The following is a 24,232-nucleotide window of genomic DNA, read 5'->3' as shown; positions in this document are numbered from 1 at the left end:
TGCCTCAATACAATTATGTGAACTTTTGTCGAACGCTCCAAATGTCTGACAGAATCTTCTGAGCCTGCTTTCAAGCAGTAAGAGTGTGGACTACCAAGAATCTCACTTATGATTGGCGAGAGTGGTTGTCATAGCAGACATGACTCACACTGACCAATCATTGCCTAGCGACGATTTCTGGTTCCCATGTGACAACGTACGCATCATAAAAAAAAAATTAGACTGAATTGACTTCATTTGGTTGAAGCTGGAAGGGTTTTCTGTGGGTGACACCACACTAACTCGGTCTGATAGGTCTTTGTCTGGTTCTGGTCTAGTCCAGAGCTGGTTGGTCTTTCTTCATTTATGATAGCAATGCTTTTACTGATCAAAGCTTATTTCAGACAGAGAACAGGAGGAACAGCGTGATTTTTGCAGGAGGGTTAGTCGGTGTCCGTTTTTGGTTGCCTTCTGGGAGCGCCTTGTGTGGAAGCAAAGCAGACCAAAAACCAGACAGGCCTTGGGATTGACCCTAACCACACACACAGCTGGTAGTCTACTTAACACAGAAGCATGATGCTTCAAGCAATACATCTCCATGAGAACTTTATTAATGTGAAAAAAACATTTTACTGACAGAAAAAAAAACTTTTTATTTAAATGTACTTTGCAGAAGGGAAGGCTCACTTCAGTCCAGAGCACTGAAAACACAGACTACAGTACAGAAACAAACAGCAGTTTCTGATGTAAACTATCATTTCCTGAACATCTCAAATGTCTGAGCTCCTCCAGCTCATCCTCCATTTCCTCTACACTCCCCCCACCCCACAGCAGGAACAGATTGGAGCTTCTGAAAGTTTGTCCTGAAGATGTCATCTCCTCAACTCTGCTTTTTCTGCTCTAAGTTTACTTTCAACCTGCTGGACACCTAAACATGTAAACTGACCCGCTAACATCAAATGCAGAAGCTCTGACTTCTCCTTAAACACAGTCCTGCAGGTTCCGGTTCGGTTCTGCTTCACCCTCTGCAGGTCTTCCTCACCTTGACGATGCGGAGCTGACCTCCTCCTCCTCCTTCTCTGGCTGCAGCTCTACCTCTTCGCTCTGATTCCCCCCACCAGGTTAAAAAAAAAAAAGCAGCTCCTCCGTTCCCTTCTCCTGCTCTGTTCTCCCGGCGTCTCTCAGGTGATTCAGCTGGACAATGACATCATCCTGTCAGCGCGCGCACACCTGTTTCCTCGAAGCGCGCCTCCCCACCCCCCTCCTGCCCGCTGTCTGCACTTCCTGCTTTTCTTAAAGGGGCCGCCGTCCCTGAGCGCACAGGTGAGTTCTGTTTCCTCCTTTCTACATTTCCATTTTCGCACTGCGATGAGAATAGTGTTTTTATGATGGAGGACATATTTAAAGAAAACTTAAGGTTCAAATTGTATTTCTGATTATTTCTTTTTTCAAATTGTTGTGAATCAGGAGCAGACAAAGTTGCCATTGGAAAAAGCATGTAGATGTAAAGTAGGAGCTACAGTCGACTGGCCCATTGACTGTATAAGAGAACTGGACCATTGACTGAATTCAAGTCGGTTTTTATGTATTTTATCGCTCGTTGTAATTTAAGCCTGTTGTTTCTTTAAAATTCAGTCAATTTTAAAATGTTCCTCTTATCAGTATTTTTATTGTAAAGCTCTTTGTTACTCTTAAGGCATTAGCAAGGCCTATAGAAATGAAGTTTCATTCATTCAATCATTCATTCATTCATAGAGAGGTGAAATTTCCTGGGGCATCCAGAACATTTTTGGGGAAGGCCAAAGGAGCTGGAATACTGTTATCCTAGATCTGCATGGTTTGCTTTCATACTCAGACATCTCAGAACAGAACCAAAGACTGGACCTCTTTATATATGAACCTGCAGAAACCAATGACATCATCAGGCAGTAGCCTACACAATATGCAAACTTGTTTCCTTGACAGATTATTTCTGGTTCGTCTCCCCTAGCAACCAGACGGTCCCATCGCTGTGGTGATGGATCTGCAGGAACCCAGGCTGATGGAGAGCGTATGGTATGCAGGTGTCACAGGTGTGACAGGAAAGAAGCAAGAATCAGTCAACAAAGATCTTCCTGAAGGCCTCCTTCTGCATTCACCAGAACCTCAGAGCCGGTTTACTGACGCTCACTCAGGAAAAACAAGTTTTTGTCACACACACATGCACGCCCCCACCACTGCATGCACGCACGCACAAACACACACAGCCTCCAAGTCTGTGAAAGAATTCCTGGGAATAGCACGTCTGAATTACCATCATTCATTTGCTAATTTGGTACAACAATAGCACAATGCCCTCATTACAAATGCAGAATCAGGGTTCTCACACACACCTCCCTCTGTTTGTAAAGTAACCCCTCCCCCTCCCCGTGAAAAATAAATATACATATTTTGAAAGTGGGATTTGAGTGAAGTTTCTGCAGTCTGAAATCTTGCTCTGATAAAGAACAGCAGCCGTTTCACTCGCGTTCTAATGCTGCATACACACCGGATGTGATTCGTGCATCAATTTCAAGTCAGAAAACACGTACTTTTTTAATTTACAGAAGTGTCAACTGTTTGAACATTGATCATAGAGGAGAAATTAAAAATTGCGGTTTGAGCCCGGCTGGAATTCTATGACACCAATCTTGTATTTATTAAAATGGAGCTGTGAAAGAAAAAACCTGGAGCAAAATTTGCACCGCTTTGACATTTGGCACTTATCCTTTTCCAACTATGGGTGGGGAACAAGCACCAGTAAACAGTAGAAAAATAAAAAGAATCCCCTCCCTGCTTGTCCTGTGTGAACACCATGGGCTAAACGCGTCTTCAAGAATGCACTACCCATCTGGCACGACCAAATCAGAGTTCCTGGTTGGTCATTGTTCGACCTGGTTTATCTTTCAAAGCAAGCTCAATGGTCATGTATTTTGTACGTATATCCAGAAAACCATCTTAAAATGTCCATAGTTACGCGTGAACATGAGAGTTTGTATGGAAAGCAAAATGTATCATAATTCACCAGGAAAAACGCCGTAAATGCCACCGTTTTTGAACGTGGAACCCCAAAACCTGGCACATTTACATAGAGTTTTCATTGGAAGTGGCCACTTGAATGCATGTTGCTGAGGGTGATGTGATAGTAGCTTTATGTATCATTAGCAGTCCATCAAACCCAATGGGAAAAAGACTTCCTGTCTGAAGCAAGTTTAAGCACATGAAGCCAGATTAGTCCAACAGGTAAACTCCAAATATCAGGGACCCCTGCAAGCCAGCCTTGACATGGTTTGCTTCACTGTTGCTCTTGGGAATAGTAAAAATTGTTAGGAGTGTGATTATAAGGCACTTGATATACATGACAATGTTACCGACAGTAAAAATCTATTTTTTACATTCAAAAGGAAGGAAATAGTACAATAAAGTGTGTGTGTGTGTGTGTGTGTGGGGCTCTGGTTTCTGACAATAAATTCCTTAAGCTAGAAAAAAATCAGCAACTATTTTTTAATATCATTGCTGACCTTCTGTTTGGTGTCATATCTGTTATAAAGGCCTCAACCACAGAGCTGAAAACTGATTTTACATGCAAACCAATAGGTCACGTGACCAGACACTTCCTCCAGTCTCCATGCTGTAATCTGTACTTTTTTTCTTCATGACACTCACTGGCCTCATTCTGATGCAGTTACCATGGTGACCATTATGGAGTCATGGGTGGCGTTTAGTCTCGCAAGTTTATGCACCCAGGATGTTTTAATGATGCTGAGGAGGGGGTCAAAGATAACGTTTTTGCTGCGAAATTTAAAAATCTCCTTTTGAGGCTGAATTGTCTTCTGAGTAAAAATGTTCTGAGAAGTTTTATAACAACAGAGATGAAAATGGAAAAACTACAATAGAACTACAGGCAGTGATGGAAACAGACTCCTGATTTGGTTCAGGGTCTCTTCATTATTGTAACAATTTAATAGCATGCACAAACAGCGCCACCTGTTGGTCCTTGCTGGAGAGTGCGATGCTCAATACAAATCTCTCATGCTGGGTCGGGTTCTGATGTGAGATGGCAGACCTGCTCCTGACTGAGTCCAGCTGGAGTGGACTGGAGGCTTTTAAAAAAGTTTTATCTCGTTGTTCAGCAGAACTTCAAGTTCACGTTTCAACACAATTAGACTCATTTTAAAACCAAGCAAAGTGGATCTAAGCCAACCCAGTCCAGGTCCTGCTTTAATCAAAGCTCTCCAGGATGGGTTCATGTCCTGTCTCCTTGAGGAAGCGCAGCAGGTCGTCTGGCCGCAGCCCCATGGTGGCGCTGTTGGTCATGGGGTGGAAATAGATCCTCTCATGACCCCCTTCCACCAGGTCCCGGTCCAAAATGAACTTTACGCTCTGGTCCTTGTCGAAGAGTAAAGCAAGCGCCGTGGCACAACCCTGACCCACCTGTCATGAAGCCAGAACAGGAAGTGAATCACAACGCCCTAAACAAAAGTACTCATAATGAAACACAGCACGCCAGGGCATCCAAAGAGGGTTCAGGAAACACAAAGAGGAGCAGTTTAATTGATTCTGGCACCAAAACAAGTTCAAACCCAAATTAGATCAATGGTTCTGAAGGTCACACAGCACCTCCTGCTGACAGGAAAATGTAACCAATCACCAACATGTTCATTTATAAACATGAAGCCTAATAAATTAAATTCAGCTTCATTTTAAAAATAATAAAAAATAATTTTCTGTTTTTCGTTTGCTGGCTTGAAAATGCAGAAATTCACCTGTCACAACAGAAAGCTTGTTTTAGTATGGAGCAAGGGCCCACCTTTGGCTGGTGCTAAAAACATTTCTTTACTGCTTTATTTTTTCTATTTAAAAAAAATTGATTTTTATTGAACATTAATAGGGTTCCTGAAAATACCTGGTATACAGTGAGGTCAATAAGTATTTGATCACCCTGTGATTTAGCAAGTTCTCCCACTTAGAAAACATGGAAGGGTCTAAATTTTTCATCATAGGTGCATTTCCACAGTGAGAGACAGAATCTGAAGAAACATTCAGGAATCACATTGTACAATTTTTAAAAACAAATTATTTGTATATTACTGTGACAAATAAGTATTTGATCACTTAAATGAAACAACTTTAATATTTGGTACAGAAGCCTTTGTTAACAATTACAGAGGTCAAACGGTTCCTGTAGTTCTTCACTAGGTTTCTACACACTGCAGCAGGGATTTTGGCCCACTCCTCCATACAGATCTTCTCTAGATCTGTCAGGGTTCGGGGCTGTCGCTGAGCAACACGGAGTTTCAGCTCCCTCCAAAGATTCTCTATTGGATTTAGGTCTGGAGACTGGCTAGGCCACTCCAGAACCTTGATATGCTTACGGAGCCACTCCTTGGTTTTCTTGGCTGTGTGTTTCGGGTCATTGTCATGCTGAAAGACCCAGCCATGACCCATCTTCAACGCTCTGACTGAGGTAAGGAGGTTTTTGCCCAATATCTCACAATACAGAGCCTCGTTCATCCTCTCCTTAATATAGTGCAGTCGTCCTGTCCCCTGTGCAGAAAAACACCCCCAGAGAATGATGCTTCCACCCCCGTGCTTCACTGTAGGTATGGTGTTCTTGGGATGATGCTCCTCCTACTTCCTCCTCCAAACACACCGAATGGAGTTAAGACCAAAAAGTTCTATTTTGGTCTCATCTGACCACCAGACTTTCTCCCATGACACCTCTGGGTCATCAAGATGGTCATTGGCAAACTTCAGACGGGCCTTGACATGGGCTGACTTCAGCAGGGGAACCTTCCGTGCGATACATGATTTTAAACCATGACATTTTAATGTATTACTTATAGTGGCCTTGGAAACGGTGGTCCCAGCTCTCTTCAGGTCATTGACCAGCTCCTCCCGTGTAGTCCTGGGCTGATTCTTCACCTTAGCATCATCGATACCCCACGAGGTGAGATCTTGCGAGGGGCCCCAGTCCGAGGGACATTGACAGTCATCATTAGCCTCTTCCATTTTCTGACAATTGCTCCAACAGTTGTTCTTTTCTCACCAAACTGCTTGGCTGTAGCCACTTCCAGCTTTGTGAAGGTCTACAATTTTGTCTCTTGTGTCTTGACAGCTCTTTGGTTGGTAGTTAGACTTCTGACTGGTTGTGGGGGGCACAGGTGCCTTTATGCAAGCTAACCACCTCAAACAGGTTCCACTAATTTAGAATCATGAGCAGAGTGGAGTTGGACTATTTAAAAGCAGAACAGCAGGTCTTTGCTGGTCAGAAATCTATCTGATAATCAAGTGATTAAATACGTATTTGTCATAGTAATATACAAATAAATTGTTTAAAAAAAAATCGTACAACGTGATTTCTGAATGTTTCTTCAGATTCTGTCTCTCACTGTGGAAATGCACCTATGATGAAAATTTTAGACCCCTCCATGTTTTCTAAGTGGGAGAACTTGCTAAATCACAGGGTGATCAAATACTTATTGACCTCACTGTATGTTCAGTTCCCTACCTGTGAAAGGATCATCATGATATAAAGAGTTGAAACCCTTAACAGGACAATCATAGAGTTAACTCCATGACTCCTACCTCAGTCATCATAGCTCACCTTCAGCTTTTCCAACATAGCAGCTTCATCCGCAAAGCGCAGGTTCCCGCTGCCAACGCCAAGCTTTTTGGCGAGCTCGTTAAGGTTCACCTGCAGACAATCACAGGCCTATGAGAGCATGTATAGCAGCTGAAGAGGCGACAACATGAAGAGGGCTGACCTGGTGGTCATGGCGAGCCGATACCAGCCAAAGGCCCTTCTTCTTCTTGTCTTTCAGGAAAAGGTTCTTTGTGACAGCACCACTTACGTCTTGGAGGTGAGGCATCATCTCCTCCACCGTGAACACCTGCGTGTGCACAGGGTGGGGGTGGGGGTGATGGTAAACAAAGACATGTTAGGAGCAGCTTAAGCAGTCAAATCTAACTAAACAGGAAGTGCAGCACCGCCTTGGACAGATTTTACTATTACAGTAGGGGGTTGTGAATCTTCTAAAACACAAGGTGTATATTTGTATAAACCCCTTTTTTATTTGAGGCTACACTTTATCTGTTAATTATGTTTGTATATATTTTCTTTGTTTTATCAGACAAAAAGAAGAGAGAAGGAGAGAGTGGGATGATAAAGATGAGGGATAAGGGTATTTATGAGTCATTCTTGACAGATGTAAAGACGTTTGCCTCAATCATGTGACTTAAATAGATTTGCTATTAACTCAAAGTGGCTGCTGCACCAATGATAAATTCACAATAATTATTATATTAGGACAATACCAGTTTTTGTGATGGTTTTATCTTGTTTTTTATTTTTGGTCAATGTTATTTGCACGTTATTCACATTTAAGTGACATAGCACATTTGATGGAAATTCATGTAGCCACACGTTGTACATGCGCCAAAATGCACATTGCTGCATTGCCTGCACGTATTTGAACCCTAACCCTACCCTAATAACTTGCGAATCGTATGGGGCGTAGTATGGTCACTAACTTAATTTATTTGCTGCACTTTAAAAGTTGGACCAAGCTGAAGCTGGCATCTGGTTTTCAGTTTCCACTTTAATGGTTAGCCCTTTAATGTGGTCAAGAACAGAACATCTCTATCTTGTTGAGAGACAGTGAGAATATTTTTTTGCAGCTTTGAAGTTTTCCATTAAAGTTGATAATCTTAAACTCTAATATCCCCCTATTATTTGAAAGCCTAAGTGTTTTGGTTTCATTTTTGGGTTGCAAAGCAGCCTCAAAGAGGAAGTAGAACTGCACCCTCTCAGGTATGAAACTGAAGAAAGTCCTGACTATTCTACTCAGCCTGGATGTTTGGGATCCTGGCGCATTTGACTCCTTTTGGGTTACTTTGACCTGTCTGTAGCACTTCCGAGCTTATGCGCGTGCTATACTGGAACAGTACAGTTATATAGGAGCGGTGAGCTCTGAAAGATACAATTTAGAGCCGCAATTTTCTGTCAAGATTAATTTTTTTCTGCTTATATTCTGTAGCAGTTTTCCTTTTAGACTGTAAACGCGACAACGTGGTTTCGTGCATAGATTTTCCGAGCAGTAATCGAATGTACCACACGTTGATTTGTTCGGGTTTACCGGCGGGTGCTCTACGCAAGTCGTCTGGATGTTTGACTGCAGAAGGAACCTCTCCAGTTCCGCTCGCAGGTCCTCCGACATCCTGACAGAATCCAGAACCCAAGCCCGAACCGAACCCTACGCTGGAAGCAGCCTGAGCGCACTGTTTCTTCTCGGTTGTTTTGTTGTTGCTTAAACGACCCGCAGAAGCATCCGCGCCCTCTGGCGGCGGCCTTCGGAACTCAGACCAGTCAATGCAGTTAAACAAGGAAACAAATAAAAACACATCCAGGTCTTTACTTGCTAAAATGAAAAACATAAATAAATACTTTTTTAAAGAGTTTTTGCCATAAAGGAAAAAGCTGGTTAAAATCTTCAGTTTTTAACTAAGTAAATTATATTTTTTTAGAGAACAAGAGGGGCACAATTTACAAATGTCTCTCCAGATTCTTCGTTTTGCTCTATTAAACCATCCCAGAGGATCTAAGCAAAGCTGTATGCAGGAATGAATGAGCTGCTCATAATTGCATTTTTAATCTTTACTCATCTTGGGCTGCTTGATGTTGCAATGAGTAGAGCTCTGGCTCAAATCACAGCTAGATTCTTTCTGTGTGCAGTTTGCATGTTCTCCCTGTGCATGTGTGTGCTTGGCACTCTGCCATTCCTCTCACAGTCCAAAAGCATGCTACATAAGCACTTCTTAAATTTGAATGTGTGGTTGCTTGTCTTTGAGTGGACCTGTGATGGACCTTCATCCTTCACTAATTGGAAAATTGTCCAGCATCACCATAACTTAGCACAGGAACAAACAAGCATGGAGGCTGGATGGAGTTGTCAGATTAAAAAGACGTTTGCTCATACAAAACTTTTTTTATTTTAGTAAAACCATCTGATTTATCAAATCACGACACTTTCTATCCAGTCAGGTGTGCAGGTTTGTAACATGAAAATAAAATATCTTGATGAAAATCAACATAAGCTTGTAACGAATTAATGAATTATTTCATTTTTTAAATTTTCATTGCAAACTTCTGATAGAAATTTAAAAGTGAGGCTGTTCTACTCCTCAGTGCTCTGATCCAGACTGTTACACATGCAGACTACACACAGACACACACAAACATTTATCCACATACAAAAAGACTGAGACACCGTCTTTGAGAATAGGTGAAATGTCTTCAATAATAGGAGGATAAACTAAGTGGTTGGCTTTTTTATTCGCTACTTTGATGGAATCGACCTGAATGAATGAGAATCTATGCACAGAGGAAAACAGGTGTTCTTCCTGCAGAAAGGCTGCCCCCGTGTGGTCACGTCTGAAGAAAGTTCCCAACATTTGTATCATCATCTCATCATCAGGTCTAGTATGGTTGCATTTCCACCTGAATCTTATGAACCCCCCCCCCCAATGGCCCAGATCATTGCCCAATAGCAGGTCAGACTTACATCAGCTTAATTTTATTAACAAATGAACAGAAAAGAGAACAGCAGAGATCTGGGTCAGAGAGTCGGAACCAGCAAAGCAATAATCTGATTATTTTAGGAAGGATCTAAAGGATTCTGTGTGAAGAGATGTTTAGGATCATCAATATCTGCTCCAGAATTTACGATAAAGAAATCTTTGTTTTTCCGTGAAAGCTGGAAGCATCTGACTGTGTTTCTTAGTTTCAATAATTTGAAAGCAAAATAAATAATAAATTGTTAAAAAATAAATTCTGTTTGAGAGCCGGGTTCTTAGGAAACCTTCCGAGAGAATCCAAACCTTACAAACCAAACCTCAGATTAGATGAGGATTTTATTTGCTGAAATGCAAAAATCTACTTTGGAAAACTTATTTATGCCTTTTTCAAAAAGAAATTCTACAAACAATCTAATACAGCATGTAACCAAACTCTTACAATCAAGTACACATTTTTTCAAAAACGTCCTCCCTGCAGCATGTTCTCAAGAACCATCTCTTCTGAAAAGCACCAGGATTTATCCAAGTGAGCATCTTCAGAGATGACTGAGCTGCAGCAAAGAAGTTCAGAGAAAAAGTGAAGACGAGATAAGAAGCTAAAATCAGGCGCGAGTGAAACAATGTGGAATAAAATCCCAAGACAAATAAGAGAGTGTAGAAGGCTCTGCCTGCCTTTTAGCTCGTCTAACTTAAGTGTTGTTTGAAGCTGCTGGGATTTGAACTCAGAACCTTTCTGATCACAGACTGAAGCATGACTGAACGTTAGGTTCTCCCAGAAGAGGTCAGAAGTTCACAGTTTCTGTCTCATTTGTGTTCATGTAAATAAAGAATTCAACCCAAATGGGTCAAAGCTGAAGATACTCAGTATGATCCCAACCTGTCAGAACAAAACTGAGCTTTGACAGGCATCACATTAACCGCACGTTGCTGAAGGATCCATCTATGAGGAAACAGGAGAACGTCATGAACGTTTCATGATCCAGTTAAAGTCTGAGTGATAGGACTAAGTGTTAGCGCCTCCTTTCATGGAAGTTCTCAAATTAGTCTGTTTGGTTCTGAAGAATCCTGGTTTGCCTTATTAACCCTTGTGCTATCTTAGATGACCATGACAAAGGTGGATAAAGGTGGAAAGATTTCATGTAATCCATGGACACCAGAGAAGATAACAAATCAATTGAAAAAAAAAAGGTTCAGAGCACTGTCTAGTGGGTCTAGATGACCCGACTCCCAACGTTAAAGTGCCGATAGCACAAGGGTTAAGAAGAATTAGCTGGCAGCCCCACCTGAAGTTACACCACCACACCTCACTTAACTGTTACAGCAGTTTTGCCTTCCTCATTAAAACCTTTTCTTTTTTGTAGTGACGTGGGAGTGAAGGAGGTCCACCAACCTTTATTCAAGTTTGTAACCATCATCATCAGATCTTCATCCCTGAGAGAATAAGGCCCTGTGAGTTTTTGTGAATTAGAGTCAGGTAGTCTGGAGTTTCTTGGCTTTCCAAGACTTCCAAGTTTTCTGCAGTAATATTAAGCTCCTTAGTCTGTTAAAGTCTCACTGCAGTTGATCAGTCTTGCTGCTGTTTCAGTTTTGTGGTGTCTTAGTTTGTAACAGACACATGAGTGCACACGCACACAAACACGCCCCCCTCCGGGGGATCTTTCATGCAGAAGTCCTGCGATCAAGAGGTTTGACCTGAAGTGTTTTGTCCAGAGGCGGTCCTGGCTAGTTTGACGCTCTGGTGGAGTTACTGGACGGCACCATCACTTCACCCTCACCCCCCCTTCCAGCCCTCAACCCTGTCTGTCTGCATACATACAAACAGTAGAACAAAACATATCACTGATTTTACTTCACTAATCATATAAGTAAAAAATACTTGTAACGTTGAATTCATGATTAAGATGAAGAATGTAAGTGATTTCACACTTAACACGCATCAGTTTATGTTTTCTTCTTGAGGGCTGGCTGGCTCTGGTAAAAATTGCCACATTTGACTGTTTTTTGAGCTGAATACAACCCTGATACGAATTATGAATGAACAAATTCCGGTCTTTTCCATTGGCTTCATGAATGAACATCAATGGAAACTAAAGGACATATTCTTCTGGTTTCAAACTAAAGCATTGCCTATATATGAGAACAGCAGAGGAGCTTAGATGAAATCCACCAATTAGCTATTTAACAAGACTAGTCTAACTAAGTGCAAACCCTCATTATCCATGTGGCAAATGTTGCTCAGAATTTTTCTCCTCAAACAGTAAATTTGGTCGTATTTAGCGAGTGTTACTTTTGGACACCGCCCGAATTCCTTTATCCTTGGAATGTTTTTCTTCCTCTTCTCTTCTTTTGTTTCTGAACTGGCCACCTGATGTTTCCTTCGAACTTTTGTCCGCTTTCCACAACCCTTGAATAGACTTTTCCGTCTGTCAAACACCCAGAGTCAAGATGAGTGAGATGATGGAAACACACTCACTTAGAAACAGACTCCTTTCTATTTTTTTTCTTTCCCTTTTCAAAAAATCCAGTAAACCCAATAAAGTATGTTAATTTTATGAATGAAAACTGTGTATGTATTTATTTATTAGAACACAGTTAGTTAGCAGTTAGTTTATTGTGTGGTCTGGAATCATAAGCGGTGGCTCTACCTGGACCTGGTGTGTTCAGTTATTCAGACTATGGAGACACCTAAGTCAGCAAATCAGGAGAAAACAGTGCAGAGAGAACTGGAAAACGGCTTCACATTACATTTGCTGTGGAGAATTATTGTACGACTTCTGCATGAAGTGGAGGCATTATTACTAATATTTTATAAAAATAATAAAAACAAAAGAGCTGGTATCAGATCTGAAGGGCTTCAGGGGTTCCTGTAGAGCTGAGGTTGAGAGGATAAATATCCTCCTGCACATCCACTGGCTCTTCATTTGGAAGTAAGATTTCTTCTTTTGTTTTTGCACTAAACGTTTGAGAGTTTGGGATTATCTGTTTTCTGTAATGTGGAGCAGTTTGTCCTCATCATGTAATTTTCTCTGTGATGTGAGTTAATCCACCGCAGGTGAGCAGGTAATCAGAGTAATGGCTTTCTGTCGGAGCGTCGACCCACAGACCTACATGTCCTGCAGCCCCTGCCGCTCCTCTTCACTGCTTGTGTGTCCCTCTTCCCTTAAAAGGTGCACCTCCAGCAGCGGTGCGTCCTTTTCCCATTCCTGGGTGTTCCTGCTGGCTCCACAGATTCCACTCAGAGCTTTTGAGGTCCGAAAAAAGCTGAGATGAACTTTAACTGGATGCAAATTCTGAAAAACATCTCATCCTGAGATCCACAGCAAACCAGAAACAAGATAACGGAGATAAACAAATCTTCCTGCAGGTAGAGGCAGTCCTCCTCTTTGACTTTTTGTGTCTCATTTGATTAATTTAGCTTGAAGTTTTTCATAATGGAGCATTAGTTCCTTCTTTCATTTTTCTTTTCATTTAAGAACAATTAAAAAAATATTTGTTATTACTTTGACTTTATTACTATAGTTTTAATAGCTGACAAAAATCCTTTAAGGCTTCATGACCTCACTCACAAAAGAGGAATTTTATTAAAAAAATCTTTTGTAAAAGAAATAACCTTGTATTTGAAAGCAAAAATATTCAAGGTAATAGAGACTTAACACATGAATTAAGAAGTAATATTTAATAGACTCAAATGTTACTTTTAGCTCCAATAATAGAGATTTAACATTTTAAAGGGAACATTTTTCAGCTAAATAAAACTGTTTAGATCAGAAAAAATGGAACAAAAAGTAGACAAATCAGCATTTTCAGCACAGAGTTGATGAAAGCCATTAAAATGAGAATGATATTTTAATCTTTCAACTGCTCCCTTCAGAGATTAGCACTGTGAATCATCTGTCTCCATCTTAATTTATAATCTGTATCCTCCTTTTCCACACCAACCACCCTCATGTGCTCCTTCATCCAACATCCATGAACTTCTGTCATCATCCTCCAGGTTTGTTTCCTGGTTATTCCAATCCCAGCATTATTAAACAAAAAAAAAATCCCTTTCCCTATTCTCAGCATGCCCAAACCATCTCAATCTGCTTCCCTGCATTGATCTCCTAAACATCTAACATCTTTACTTTAGGTCGTGCTTCCACAACTCTTTACTAGAACTATGATTCATCCGCTTTATTGCTCTGTACCGTACTTTCTACAACTCTGCATGGCTCCTTTCTTCTTAAAATGGGTATCAGTACACTTCTCAACTCCTCAGGCATTCTCTCATCCTCCAACATCTTGTTAAACATTCAAAAACTCCATGATCACCTTTTCAGAACAATGTAATTCCTTCTTAAGAACATAGTCAGGGCCAACCGTCTTTTTTTTAATTAAGATGTTTTTTTAAAAACCTTTGATTAGATCCACACAAAAAATCTATTTTTCATGATATATAGATAGTTCCTATAGGGTACGTTGGGTGATTTGTAAGTTTTTGCTCACAACAATGTTAGTTTGTGATACAAAAATTTTAACATGAGCCTTTGGGAAGAAAGCACCTTATTTACCATCTGCCTCAAATTTGATCCATACATTTTTAATATGGTTTAATTTTATCATAAAGAATTATTATCAACAAACTTTGCATTCTTTCAAAACAGCAAGTAGACATTTGAGAAAATGAATAACAATGGATGAGTTATTTTCCCCATAAGCAGGAAAAGCCCTTCTAGTGCCCCAAGGGGAATGATGATACACTCACTACAGGGTAAAAAACAGACCGTTATATACATTGGGTTTTCAAAGAAAGTTTTGATCATGCCAATGAGGAATGCATTTATCAAATATGATGCAGATACACGCCTTTCCCTCTCTCCCTCTGTCTACAAAGATGCCTACCTCCTCTATTTTTTTTTTTTTAACAAAAGTGGTCCAGTTTTTACTGACACCATGTAAGTCAACAGCAGTAGTGGCAGTTGTTAAACTGGACCATAACTGAATCAGTATGGATATTCAGTTCATGATTGGTTTGATTTATTTTACGTTTGTATTAATGTCAGCTGTCCTTGCTGACACCTTGCAGTTCAAAAAAATACAGGTGATCAAAAACTGATTAGACAGGCTAATGCAACATCAGTATACATGAAGAGTTCAGAGAGCTGAGGCAGGAAAAGCCCCAGTGCATCATGGTACTAAATATCAAAACTTTGCAGATACCAAAAAATACACAGGAAGAGATATTTGTCATTTTCTGAACCATCACCCTGTTTGTGCTGGACTGCAGCATGCACGTGTGGAGGCCAGGGCTGCTATGCGGGGGTGCACGAGTCTGCCTGCACAGTGGTCTTAAACTGAGGACACAAGACGTCCTCCAGCACTGACATTTATCTGAGGACAAAGATCTGAGCTGTTTCCAAGGCGACAATTTTCACGTGCGCAGTCTGACTCACTTTTATTAAAATGATAAAGTTTGCAAGAAAAAAAAAGCTGAAGCTGCTCTGCTTCAGAAATCACTCAGGAATTTTAAAAATGTTATCACCAAAGATCCTGAAGTGGATCTTTTCCATGAATGTTTGTCTCCATGGAGACCACTAAACTTACTGATGGCATCCGTTCGGCATGTTTGGTGCTAAAGTCATGTGGGGTTTGACCTTGGTGTCTCCCCTTCAGAGTTCTTATGGCTTGAAGTTGTGAGCATCTCTGAGGAGAACTGGGTCTGTGAAGACCAGAACCTAAACCCTTTATTTGAAAACCTTTGCTTGAATTCTCCGAATAAGTCAAATTAGAAGGATTTTTTTAATCATTTGGGGGGCAATGGAATCAGGCATTTTATTAAGTTTAGTATAGAAAAACCGCAATCCACACAAAGATCAGTTTATTTTTAGCTGCTTTAAATAACTTTATAATGTGTTGTGAAACCATGACAATGAAGAACATCATCTGGATCAAATATTTAATCAAATATTGTGTTTTTGTGTTAGCTGCAGTCAGCAGATGGAGTACAGTTTTAAGCTAAATCTTTTGCGAGATGATTGTTTTTTTATGTTCATTATATGTTATGGTTTATCTGGTTAGCCCTTAATGTATTTAATCTGGAATAGTTGTTCCGAATAACAATTTGGAAATCTAAAAATGTTTCCATTTTAATGCAGAGCTGCGTGTGTGTGCGCGTGTGTGTGTTGTTATTAATATATATTTTTATATAAACCGTTCAAACGCAAATGGAACTCACCTGAGGCTCACCTGTCCCGCCCGTTGTCATGGGGACGGCTGCTACTCTCTCCCTCTCGTTGCAGGCTGCAGCGCGCAAGAAGGAGGAGGCGGCGCGATGGACACCTCCTGCGGCAAACACGAGGCCAACTGCACGGCCGCGCACGGCTCGCATTCCCCGGTGCCGGTGTCTTCACCCCCGCGCGCCAGCAGCTCGGCCGCGGACGCGTTACGCCTTGTGGAGCTTCGTTTTCCCGCTTCAACGGTGAGTTTATGGTCCGTTTTAACGCGCGCGAAGTGTTTTTTTATTTTATTTTGACTTCTCATTCAGAGAAATAAAAAAAAGTTTGATGCAAACAAAGATTCAGATGAAATATTATTAGAAATTCTTCATCCGATGCTGAACACGCAGTTGATGATGATGATTATGATGATGATGAGGAGGAGAAGGATCATTAAAAGAACTTGAAATGACCTGATTCAGGCACAGCAGGAATCATAAAAGCTGCAGAAAACACAGAGTTCATAAAAAAGTTAAGGTTTACTAAAACCTGTCTTGACAATGTTTCAAGATGTTTGATTTATGGAAGGGTACTGTCTGAACTGACTTTGCCTTTTAAAGTTACAATTAGAAGGAAAGATGGTCTTAACCCTTGTGCTATCTTAGATGACCCCCCCTCACTTTGACATGTTCTCCCTACCATGACAAAGGTGGATAAAAGTGGAAAGATTTCATGTAATCCATGGACACCATTGAAGATCACAAATCATTGAAGAAAAAAGGTTCAGAGCACTGTCTAGTGGGTCTAGATGACCCAACTCCCAATGTTAAAGTGCCTAGGATAGCACAACGGTTAAGCAGCCGATAAATCTTCTGATCCTCACCTCCTTCAGCTGATTTCTTCATGTGTCTGTGATTACAGGTTTTGTTTTGGTTTGCCTTTGTTTGTTTCTCCTCTTCAGTTGTTGCTCTGTGATCGTCATGAAGGATGCTGTCTCTGACGTTCCTCCATTGTTTTCTGCTACAGATCTGAATATTTGAGTTTCTGTTTTGATTTACATCAAACTTAGCAGATTAATGTAAATGTAAAGAAATTGAGTACTTAAAAGATTAATGCAACTACACGTGCTTGGTCAGTAAGGTGAAAGGCTACCACGCAGGAATCCAGGATTCAATTCCCGGAGGGGAATGAACAATGGTACTGGGGGCAGTTACCATATCAATGGCGAGCAATTAACATCACCCAGTGAGGGCCCTTGGGCAAGTCTCTTATCGCTACTGCTTCCTGAGGGCGGTTCGGCTGCAGCTCACCGCTACCCCAGGGGATGGGTCAAATGCGGAGAAGAATTTCCCCATTGTGGGATAAAATATCTATTATTATTAAAATGAAAGTTCCTCATAACAAGTGAACAAAGTGGTTCATGAAAGGGCTAATATGGTTTTTCAAAGATCAGCTGTCTGATGGAAGTGAGTTCATGGATTGAAGCTGAGCTCGGTCTGTCCTCCCGGGGGCGCTGTTGGAGCTGTGCGGGTCCACAGAGGGGTTGGTGGAGGGTAGATTCAGTGGGGGGGATCCTGTGGTGCAGCTGAATGAACTCGTATTGACATTTGTTCTCAGAACATCCATGGAAGCTGCATTGATTGCTGGAGTGTGGGGCTCCGGAAAGCTGCTCCACTTTCAGCCGCTTTACCGGCAGGTTCCTGTCGGACTCACAGCAGAACCTTTAAGATCCGACTTCTTCCTGCCTCCTTTTTCCTGCTTAGCTGTGGAGGTTCTCATCCGTGCCATAAACACAGGGTTATATTCTGTGGGACATCTGGAGTTTAAAGGTTCCTCTAAAAGACTTTTTTCACACCTAAGATAACCTGAATTCTGATGTAAAGACAATTCTCAGATGAACAGAGAAATGCCCTCTATCAGCCTTTAAAGTCCAGCTGTCCTGAAATGAAAGACTTCTCCAAGTGAAGAGGCTTGGTGTGGGGTCCAGGATGACCCAGGTTGGATGCAAAAATATCCACATGTACTGATTTCATGAATGAATAAATGACCGTTTAAGAAAACGGAACAATGACAAGAATATTTCAGACGATCAAGAACAAAAACTGACAACAAGAAGACAGAAAACATAGTGTTACAGAGATTAAAGGAAAATAGATAGGAAAAATTGGCTTTAACTCTTTTTACTGGATAAAGAGTTGATTAAAAATTCTGTTACAGTCACTGAGCATTTCTGCTGCCATGAAGTCACTTCTGTGGATGATGACAAAGATCAAGAAGTTGAGACTTGCTGCTCGGGCCGTCACTTAGGTAAAAAGAAGCATGAAGCAGAACCAGAGACACCAAAACACTAAATGAGTGAAGTGAGCCGTGACGAATGGGTGTGAAACAGTAAGACTGAAACTCCTTTTATTCTAAAAGACTTCTTTCAAACATTATTCCAAACACACGCCTGAAAGCAGGAGTTTACAAAGAAAGGGAGGAGGAAGAGAAAAAAGGGGGAAAACCTGCATGGTGAAGGAACCAGGGTAAAGGAGGAGATCTGATGGATTTCTCTTTTTCTGCACAGCAGAGGAGGATAAAACTGTGGGAGAAGGGGAAGGATTCATGCAGATCAATGGATGAGCAGCTCAGAGCTGCTTAATGGTTTTTGATAAATCAGGTTTTTGCTGCTGGACTCTTGCTCTTCAGACCAGATTGTTTTCATGTTTCTGTGAAAGAAGTCAATCAAATATCTGCCGGGCATTGATCTCTGCTCAAGTTCTGCCGCCTTTGGACCATCTTCAGTGAAGATGAGCTGATGATGAAGGTGTGCAGCTTTCTAGCACCTTCAGAACTCTGTCCATTGTCTGTTAGGACCATGGGGAATTCCAATTTTTGCCCTTAGTTCCCTTTAAAAAACAACTATGATGAAATTTGTGTTTTTGGTGTTTTTAACGTGTTGTTTAACAGGTAGCATTTTTCTCTGCAAGTCAGAAGCTCCCTGCTCTGCTCCATTCTGATGTATCCACTTGCAGACAAATAGACCCATGTAGATCTTTCTTTTCCTTGACTGAGCTGACATCTGGTTCCAAACTGCTCAATGCCTGGAAAGCTTTAATATTTTTCTCCATTTTTTTGTTGCACCTTAAAGGTTAGGTTGGGGTTGTGAGAGGCTGGAAGCTGGCACAAAAACTGATGGATAAGGAGAAGGGGGTTGGCTTACTCCACACCAGAGGTCCCGCCCACAGAAGCGAGAAATCCTGACTGTTTCCTCTTAATTTAAAGAGGGGGATTTCTAATAAACTCCTGCTGCTCTGCAGAACTATATTCCAGAAAATGACACAGGTTGTTTGATTTTGGCTCCAAACAGTATAATCATAGTTAAAAGACCACTGGAGATGCTTTTACAATAGATCCTAAGATGAGAGGAGTTGAACTTTCAGTTCGGCTGCAAACTAGTTCAATTCAGTTGATTCAAATGTGAGCTAACAACAACAAAAGAGGAGCAAAAAATGAACTGAGGATTTTCTCAATTGTTTGAACTTTTCTGGGACAGGAGTTCCTGAAGGACAGTTCAGCATTCAAGAGAGCCTCTGACCCAAAACACAGAGGTCAATAATTCACAAGTGAGCCTCACAAAGGCTTCAGAAATGTTCTGACATGGGTTTCCTGCTGTTGTCTTCTCTGTGTTCCCTGTTTTGGGCGTGGTGTTCAGTGAAACGCCTTCAGCTCATGGGTCGCTTCTTGTCATGTGACTGTTGATGTTGGCCCCACTAATGAAATGTCACTTGGCATTATTTTGCTGTTTAGTGCTTGTGTGTCTGCGTCGACTTCATTTGCGTTCACGCCTGGCCTGCAGCATCTCCTCGTCTTAGAGCAGATGAAGCTGCTCGTGTGTGAAAGCACACAGATGACAGAAATGGGCTGAAATGTCCCCTTTTCTTTTTAGAATGAATTCTTAAGTAAAAGCTTTTCTCAGTACTTAAGTCTGCTGTAAAGAAATAAGGTGTTTATTAGAATCAATAGATTATTTTTTGAGAAATCTGCTTCCAGTTAAAAAAAGTTGAACTTTAATGGAATGGAAGGCTTCAACTCTGCAGTTTTATTGAATTTTGGTCAGGAGTCAGAGAACCCCCTCAGCGCTGAAGAGACTTGCTGGTCTCAGAGACTCCTTCGGGTTTTGTTTTGGTCCAGTGAAGAGTGGCTGTAAACACTAATCTTCTTTTGATATTTATATTGCTAACAGCAGCTTCATTGGACAAACATGTGACTTCTTTTTTAACTTGTGAGTGTTTGTGGATTAAAAAATCTAGTTCTGCCCATTTCGAACCAGAACCTCAGGACAAGACTAAAGCTCAAATCTTATGGATCCTTCTGGTTCTGTTGGGTCAGACACCTTGCTTTAGCAGTTACCTTCTGTTGAAGTGTTTCTCTCTTTGACAGTAAAGTTTATTGTTTTGCTTCGTTGTTTCTGGTTTCAATTCATAAAGTTTTTAGGTTTTTTGTTTTGCAAAACAGTTTGCATTTGGAAAAACTCAAGTTTTTTTTTTTTACTGACGTTATGGCTAAATTCCTCCCATGACGATGACAGAAATCCTGCTGAAGACTCAGCGTGATGAAGACTGTAGCCTCTTCATCTTCTACATGGTTGGACTGCAGACATGAGCACCGGAGCGATAATCTCTGATGTCACAGAGGATTTTGAAACAAAGAAAACTAAACCTGAAGTGGAACAGGCATGTTAAACAGGATTAGTTGCGCCGACCTGAACAGCATGCTAAATTTGGACATTTGGGTGGGACAGATTAATATATCCAAATCTTAGCTCAAAAGTGGACTCCTCCCCCATTGCTGTCACAAATAAAAAGTAATAAACATAAAAACAGTTCATTTTAAGTGCAAAGTTAATTAGGGAGTCATTGGGAATTGCTTCCTTCTGACATCAGCCTCTAGTGATCTTTTAAGGAACTGCAGTACATGCACTTTCTGGTTTACATCAAATTAAGGGTGAGGCTTGGTGTGGACCAACATGATGTTTCTGCAGGATTTGGTCTGATCCTGCCAGAAATCCTGTCTTTGTAGAGGTTTGAGTTCCCCACTCTGTGGAGCTTAGCATTTCTTCTCCAAAGTTTACTTCATTCCTGCCTCCATGTTTGTGTGCGAGTAGGCAGACGTGAAGTTGGTAGTCTCATTCAGAACTTCGTTTGGTTCTGAATGAGACTCCTCAGGATGTTTTACACTTTTGGGAAAGTTTTCTTCAAGTTTTGGTCAAAAGGATTTTCTGTGAGTTTGTCCTTCATCTTTTTCTACCTTAGTTTTAGAAAACAGTTGGTCCTTCTGGATGAGGGCAGAGCAGATGAATGATGAAGATGTTTCTGCAGTGGAGTTCTTGCAGTGTGGAGTCAGCTGTGTCAGATGAACATCACGGCAGACCCAGTTCTGCTTTGAGCTGGTTCTGTAAACTGTGCTGCGTTCAGGCGTTGAGGGACACTTGGCTGTAAGAGCTTTGATGGATTGAAGTGATGTGCAGAAGTTCATTTGACATGAGCTGTTTACTCATTTGAAACAACAATAACAATGATTCCCCCCCCATGTTTGCTCAATTTATTTATTTATTTTTTTGTTTGTCTATTTATTTATTTTAGTGTAACGCAGAGTCACTCATTGTCTCATGATTTGGATATTTGAATCCCTTCATGGTGACCATCAGTCCTCAGATGAGGTGAGGGTCTTTTGATAAATAATTAGGAAATTTGATAAGGGGACCGCAGATTACTTGGATAAATATTTAAAATAGAAATAAAATGTTGCCTCACTGGTCTGAATCCCGGCTGAGTCCTTTCTGTGTGGAATCTGCATGTTTTCCATGGGCATGCATGCGTTTTCTAAAGGCACTTTAGCTTCCTCCCACAGTCCAAAAAATGCTTGATAGTTGAATTTGTGAGGGGAGGGTAAGGGACTCAAAATTGTTCCTTAGGTGTGTTGGAGTGATGATCAATGTAGACTTAGGGCTCTGGGACAGAACGGGATTAATCTACTGAGAGGGTTCCTTTCTCACAGCAACATCCAGTGAAGAGCTGGAAAATATTTTCATAATGATATGTTGCAGGGAAACACAAAGCATTGCAGAGTCACGTTTCTGTTTGTCAGAGAAAATCTGCACAGACGGAAGCGTCGTCGCAGAGATCTAACTAACAAAAGTTTTCTTCTCTGCCTAAAAATAAGATTAATTTATTTCAGAAGCATAGACAGAGCTGCAGACACACAAAGCTGAACTTACACAACTATGGAAGGATAATCCAGCAGACACACAAAGCTGCAAATGTACAAAGCTGAAGAAAGAACTCTCTGAAATTTTCAAGATTGAACTTTGCCTGAGGACTCTACTACACAAAAAGTGTTTGTTTCTGCTGCACTTGGGTTTCAAGCACGACTCCTTATTTGGCTTAATACAATTTAAATATATAAATAAGTTTAATAAATACATAGAACACTTTTAGTCTAAGAGGCTTTTCTCAGTTTCTGCAGGCTTCAGTTTCTGTTGAAGGCTACATTTGAAACAATGGCACTTCCTGTTTTGTTTTGAAGGATTTTGTCCTCCATCTGTTTTGGTGTATTTACTTCTTGTCTTCTCCAGCAGCCACACCTGAGTTTTATCAGGTCTGCTGCTAAAGTCAGTCTAACTCCATGATGTTTTTGCGGTCATTTTTCTGAACAGCAGAGTGAAATCAGCAGAAAGCTGCTTTAACACAGAGCAAAGAGCTCAATGTCCATTGGTGGAGAGTGGAGCGCTGGGCGGGGCCAAACCAGCATGTTAATAAAGCCTGAAACATTATAACAACTGAGCTTTTAGAAAGCTGGCTGAATAAGCTGCATTTTTGGGTTTGAGAGTATGTGTTGTGTGTTTGCAGCTGCTGTGAGGTGTAAATGTTTACTCCTGTCAGGACATGTCCCTCTGCATCTTCGTCATCATCGCCGCAATTGGCTGCAAGATGTCTTTGTGTTGTTTTTTTTTGCTTTGAACTTCACAAATCAGTGTTTGCACAGTTTAACCAGGTTCCATGGGTTGGTGGGGCTCTGACTCACACCCTGCATGTTAAACTAGGCGTTGAAACCTGTCACCAGGGTCACAGGTGGGCCACAGGGGGGTCACAAGGCGGTCGCCATCCGTGAGACTTGTGGCATTTTCTGTGACATTCGGGCCCACAGAGATAACACGCACAAACAACACATACATTTCTTCTCCAAAACACCACAGGGGAAACTCAGGAGCGCTTTCACCGATGTGCCGCTCAAAGGGCGAGCAGAGTCGCCCATCACCGTGAACACTTAATGCATCGTTTATCCCATGTTGACACTCATCTCAGTGCAGAGGAGGCTCTCCTAATCCCTTTGTTCAGCTTCAGTGATGCTGCTGCTCTAATAAAAACTAAAGATCAAAGTGAACCCTCTGTCCTGCAAACCATCAGGAAGTCCATCTCTTCTATTTTGTCAGTTACCAACAAAACCCCTTCACCGTTTCTTCTAAAGAACACGAGGAGATCCTTCTGTGAGAGTTGAAGCATGAAGAATATTTCCATTCCATGATTAAAGCAGCTCATTTCATTTGCTTATAAATGTACTTGTATTGATGAGATACAACAGAAAGGGAACAGGGACCATGTTTTTAAAAGTAAAAGCGTTTTTGGGAAATTCTGACTGGATATAAACAGGTTTATGTCCTCCTCAGAGTGACCCTGGACTCATAGCTGCGCCTCCTAATTCCTCCAGTGGACGACTAGTAAAGTGAGGTGGAGGAGGGGCTTATATGAGGTTAATTAGAAAGTAAAAAGGTGCTGGACTCGGAGATAGCGGCTGTTTATCTTTGCCGTGAAGATTTTCCTCTGTGACAGGCGATTATCTGAGCTCCGCTTTCATGTGCGCTCTGCAGAAATCCTCTGCAGCTCTGAAGCCCGGAACATCTACAAACGGAGTCGGGAAGTCAAGGACAGTTTCATCAGGATTTTAACAAAACCGAAGACACAAGGTGAAGTGGATATTCAGCTTTCTCTTTCACACTTATCTGCAGAAGATTTTTCTGCACGGTTGTGCTGAATGACTTGTGTATGTGGCAGCAATAATGCTGCAGCAGAAGCCAAACATTAGGCTCAAAAGTCACTCAGAAGAAACCCTGAAGGCAACTGAAAACTTTCACAACAAAACATACAAAAATACATCATTAAACATTTCAGCAGTGAGCTGTCAACAGCTTCATGCCATTGAAGATGTTGTCAAGCAGCTGGATTTATCCTGTCTATCTTTGAAGGACACAAAAGGCAGTTTGTTTAGAAAAATAAGGGCTGTTCCAATTGCAGACATATAAATGACAAAAAACCAATGGCATGCAGTGAGGTTGATGGCTGGTGAGGTGGGGGGTCTAAGGGCAGGGCTGCCAGTATAGCTTAGTCAGTTTGTTAGTTCATTTTAGTATTTTCCTATTGAACTCT

At 41.2% G+C, this 24,232-nt stretch overlaps 3 protein-coding genes across 3 annotated transcripts in view; 1 reads left to right on the top strand and 2 right to left on the bottom strand.

Moving 5' to 3' along the window:
* The window catches only part of LOC101165665 (inactive ubiquitin carboxyl-terminal hydrolase 54), a 35,193-nt gene extending 33,955 nt beyond the window's left edge, over window positions 1-1,238 (bottom strand). Inside the window, exon 1 of the mRNA XM_004077241.4 lies at window positions 1,022-1,238. The gene's annotated coding sequence lies outside the window, so the exon portion shown is untranslated. The remainder of the gene's footprint in view (window positions 1-1,021) is intronic.
* A 1,289-nt stretch (window positions 1,239-2,527) lies between these two features.
* LOC101169632 (prolyl-tRNA synthetase associated domain-containing protein 1-like) lies at window positions 2,528-8,307 on the bottom strand. Its single transcript, XM_004077001.4, has 4 exons — window positions 8,136-8,307; window positions 6,765-6,890; window positions 6,605-6,694; window positions 2,528-4,431 (listed from the first exon to the last, which is right to left on the bottom strand). The coding sequence occupies exons 1-4, from the start codon at window positions 8,214-8,216 to the stop codon at window positions 4,219-4,221; spliced, it is 510 nt and encodes a 169-aa protein (XP_004077049.1). The 5' UTR covers window positions 8,217-8,307; the 3' UTR covers window positions 2,528-4,218.
* Window positions 8,308-15,800: 7,493 nt separating this feature from the next.
* LOC101165418 (melanopsin-A) overlaps window positions 15,801-24,232 on the top strand; it is a 32,548-nt gene continuing 24,116 nt past the window's right edge. The window contains exon 1 of the mRNA XM_023963602.1: window positions 15,801-16,030. Within this exon, the coding sequence (XP_023819370.1) occupies window positions 15,884-16,030 (147 nt within the window). The 5' untranslated portion in view covers window positions 15,801-15,883. The remainder of the gene's footprint in view (window positions 16,031-24,232) is intronic.

Source organism: Oryzias latipes, chromosome 15 (genome assembly GCF_002234675.1).
Source record: "Oryzias latipes chromosome 15, ASM223467v1".
In the NCBI taxonomy this organism is placed as follows: Eukaryota; Metazoa; Chordata; class Actinopteri; order Beloniformes; family Adrianichthyidae; genus Oryzias; species Oryzias latipes.
The sequence above is the reverse complement of the archived record's forward strand: the minus strand, read 5'-3'. Positions and strand labels throughout refer to the sequence as shown.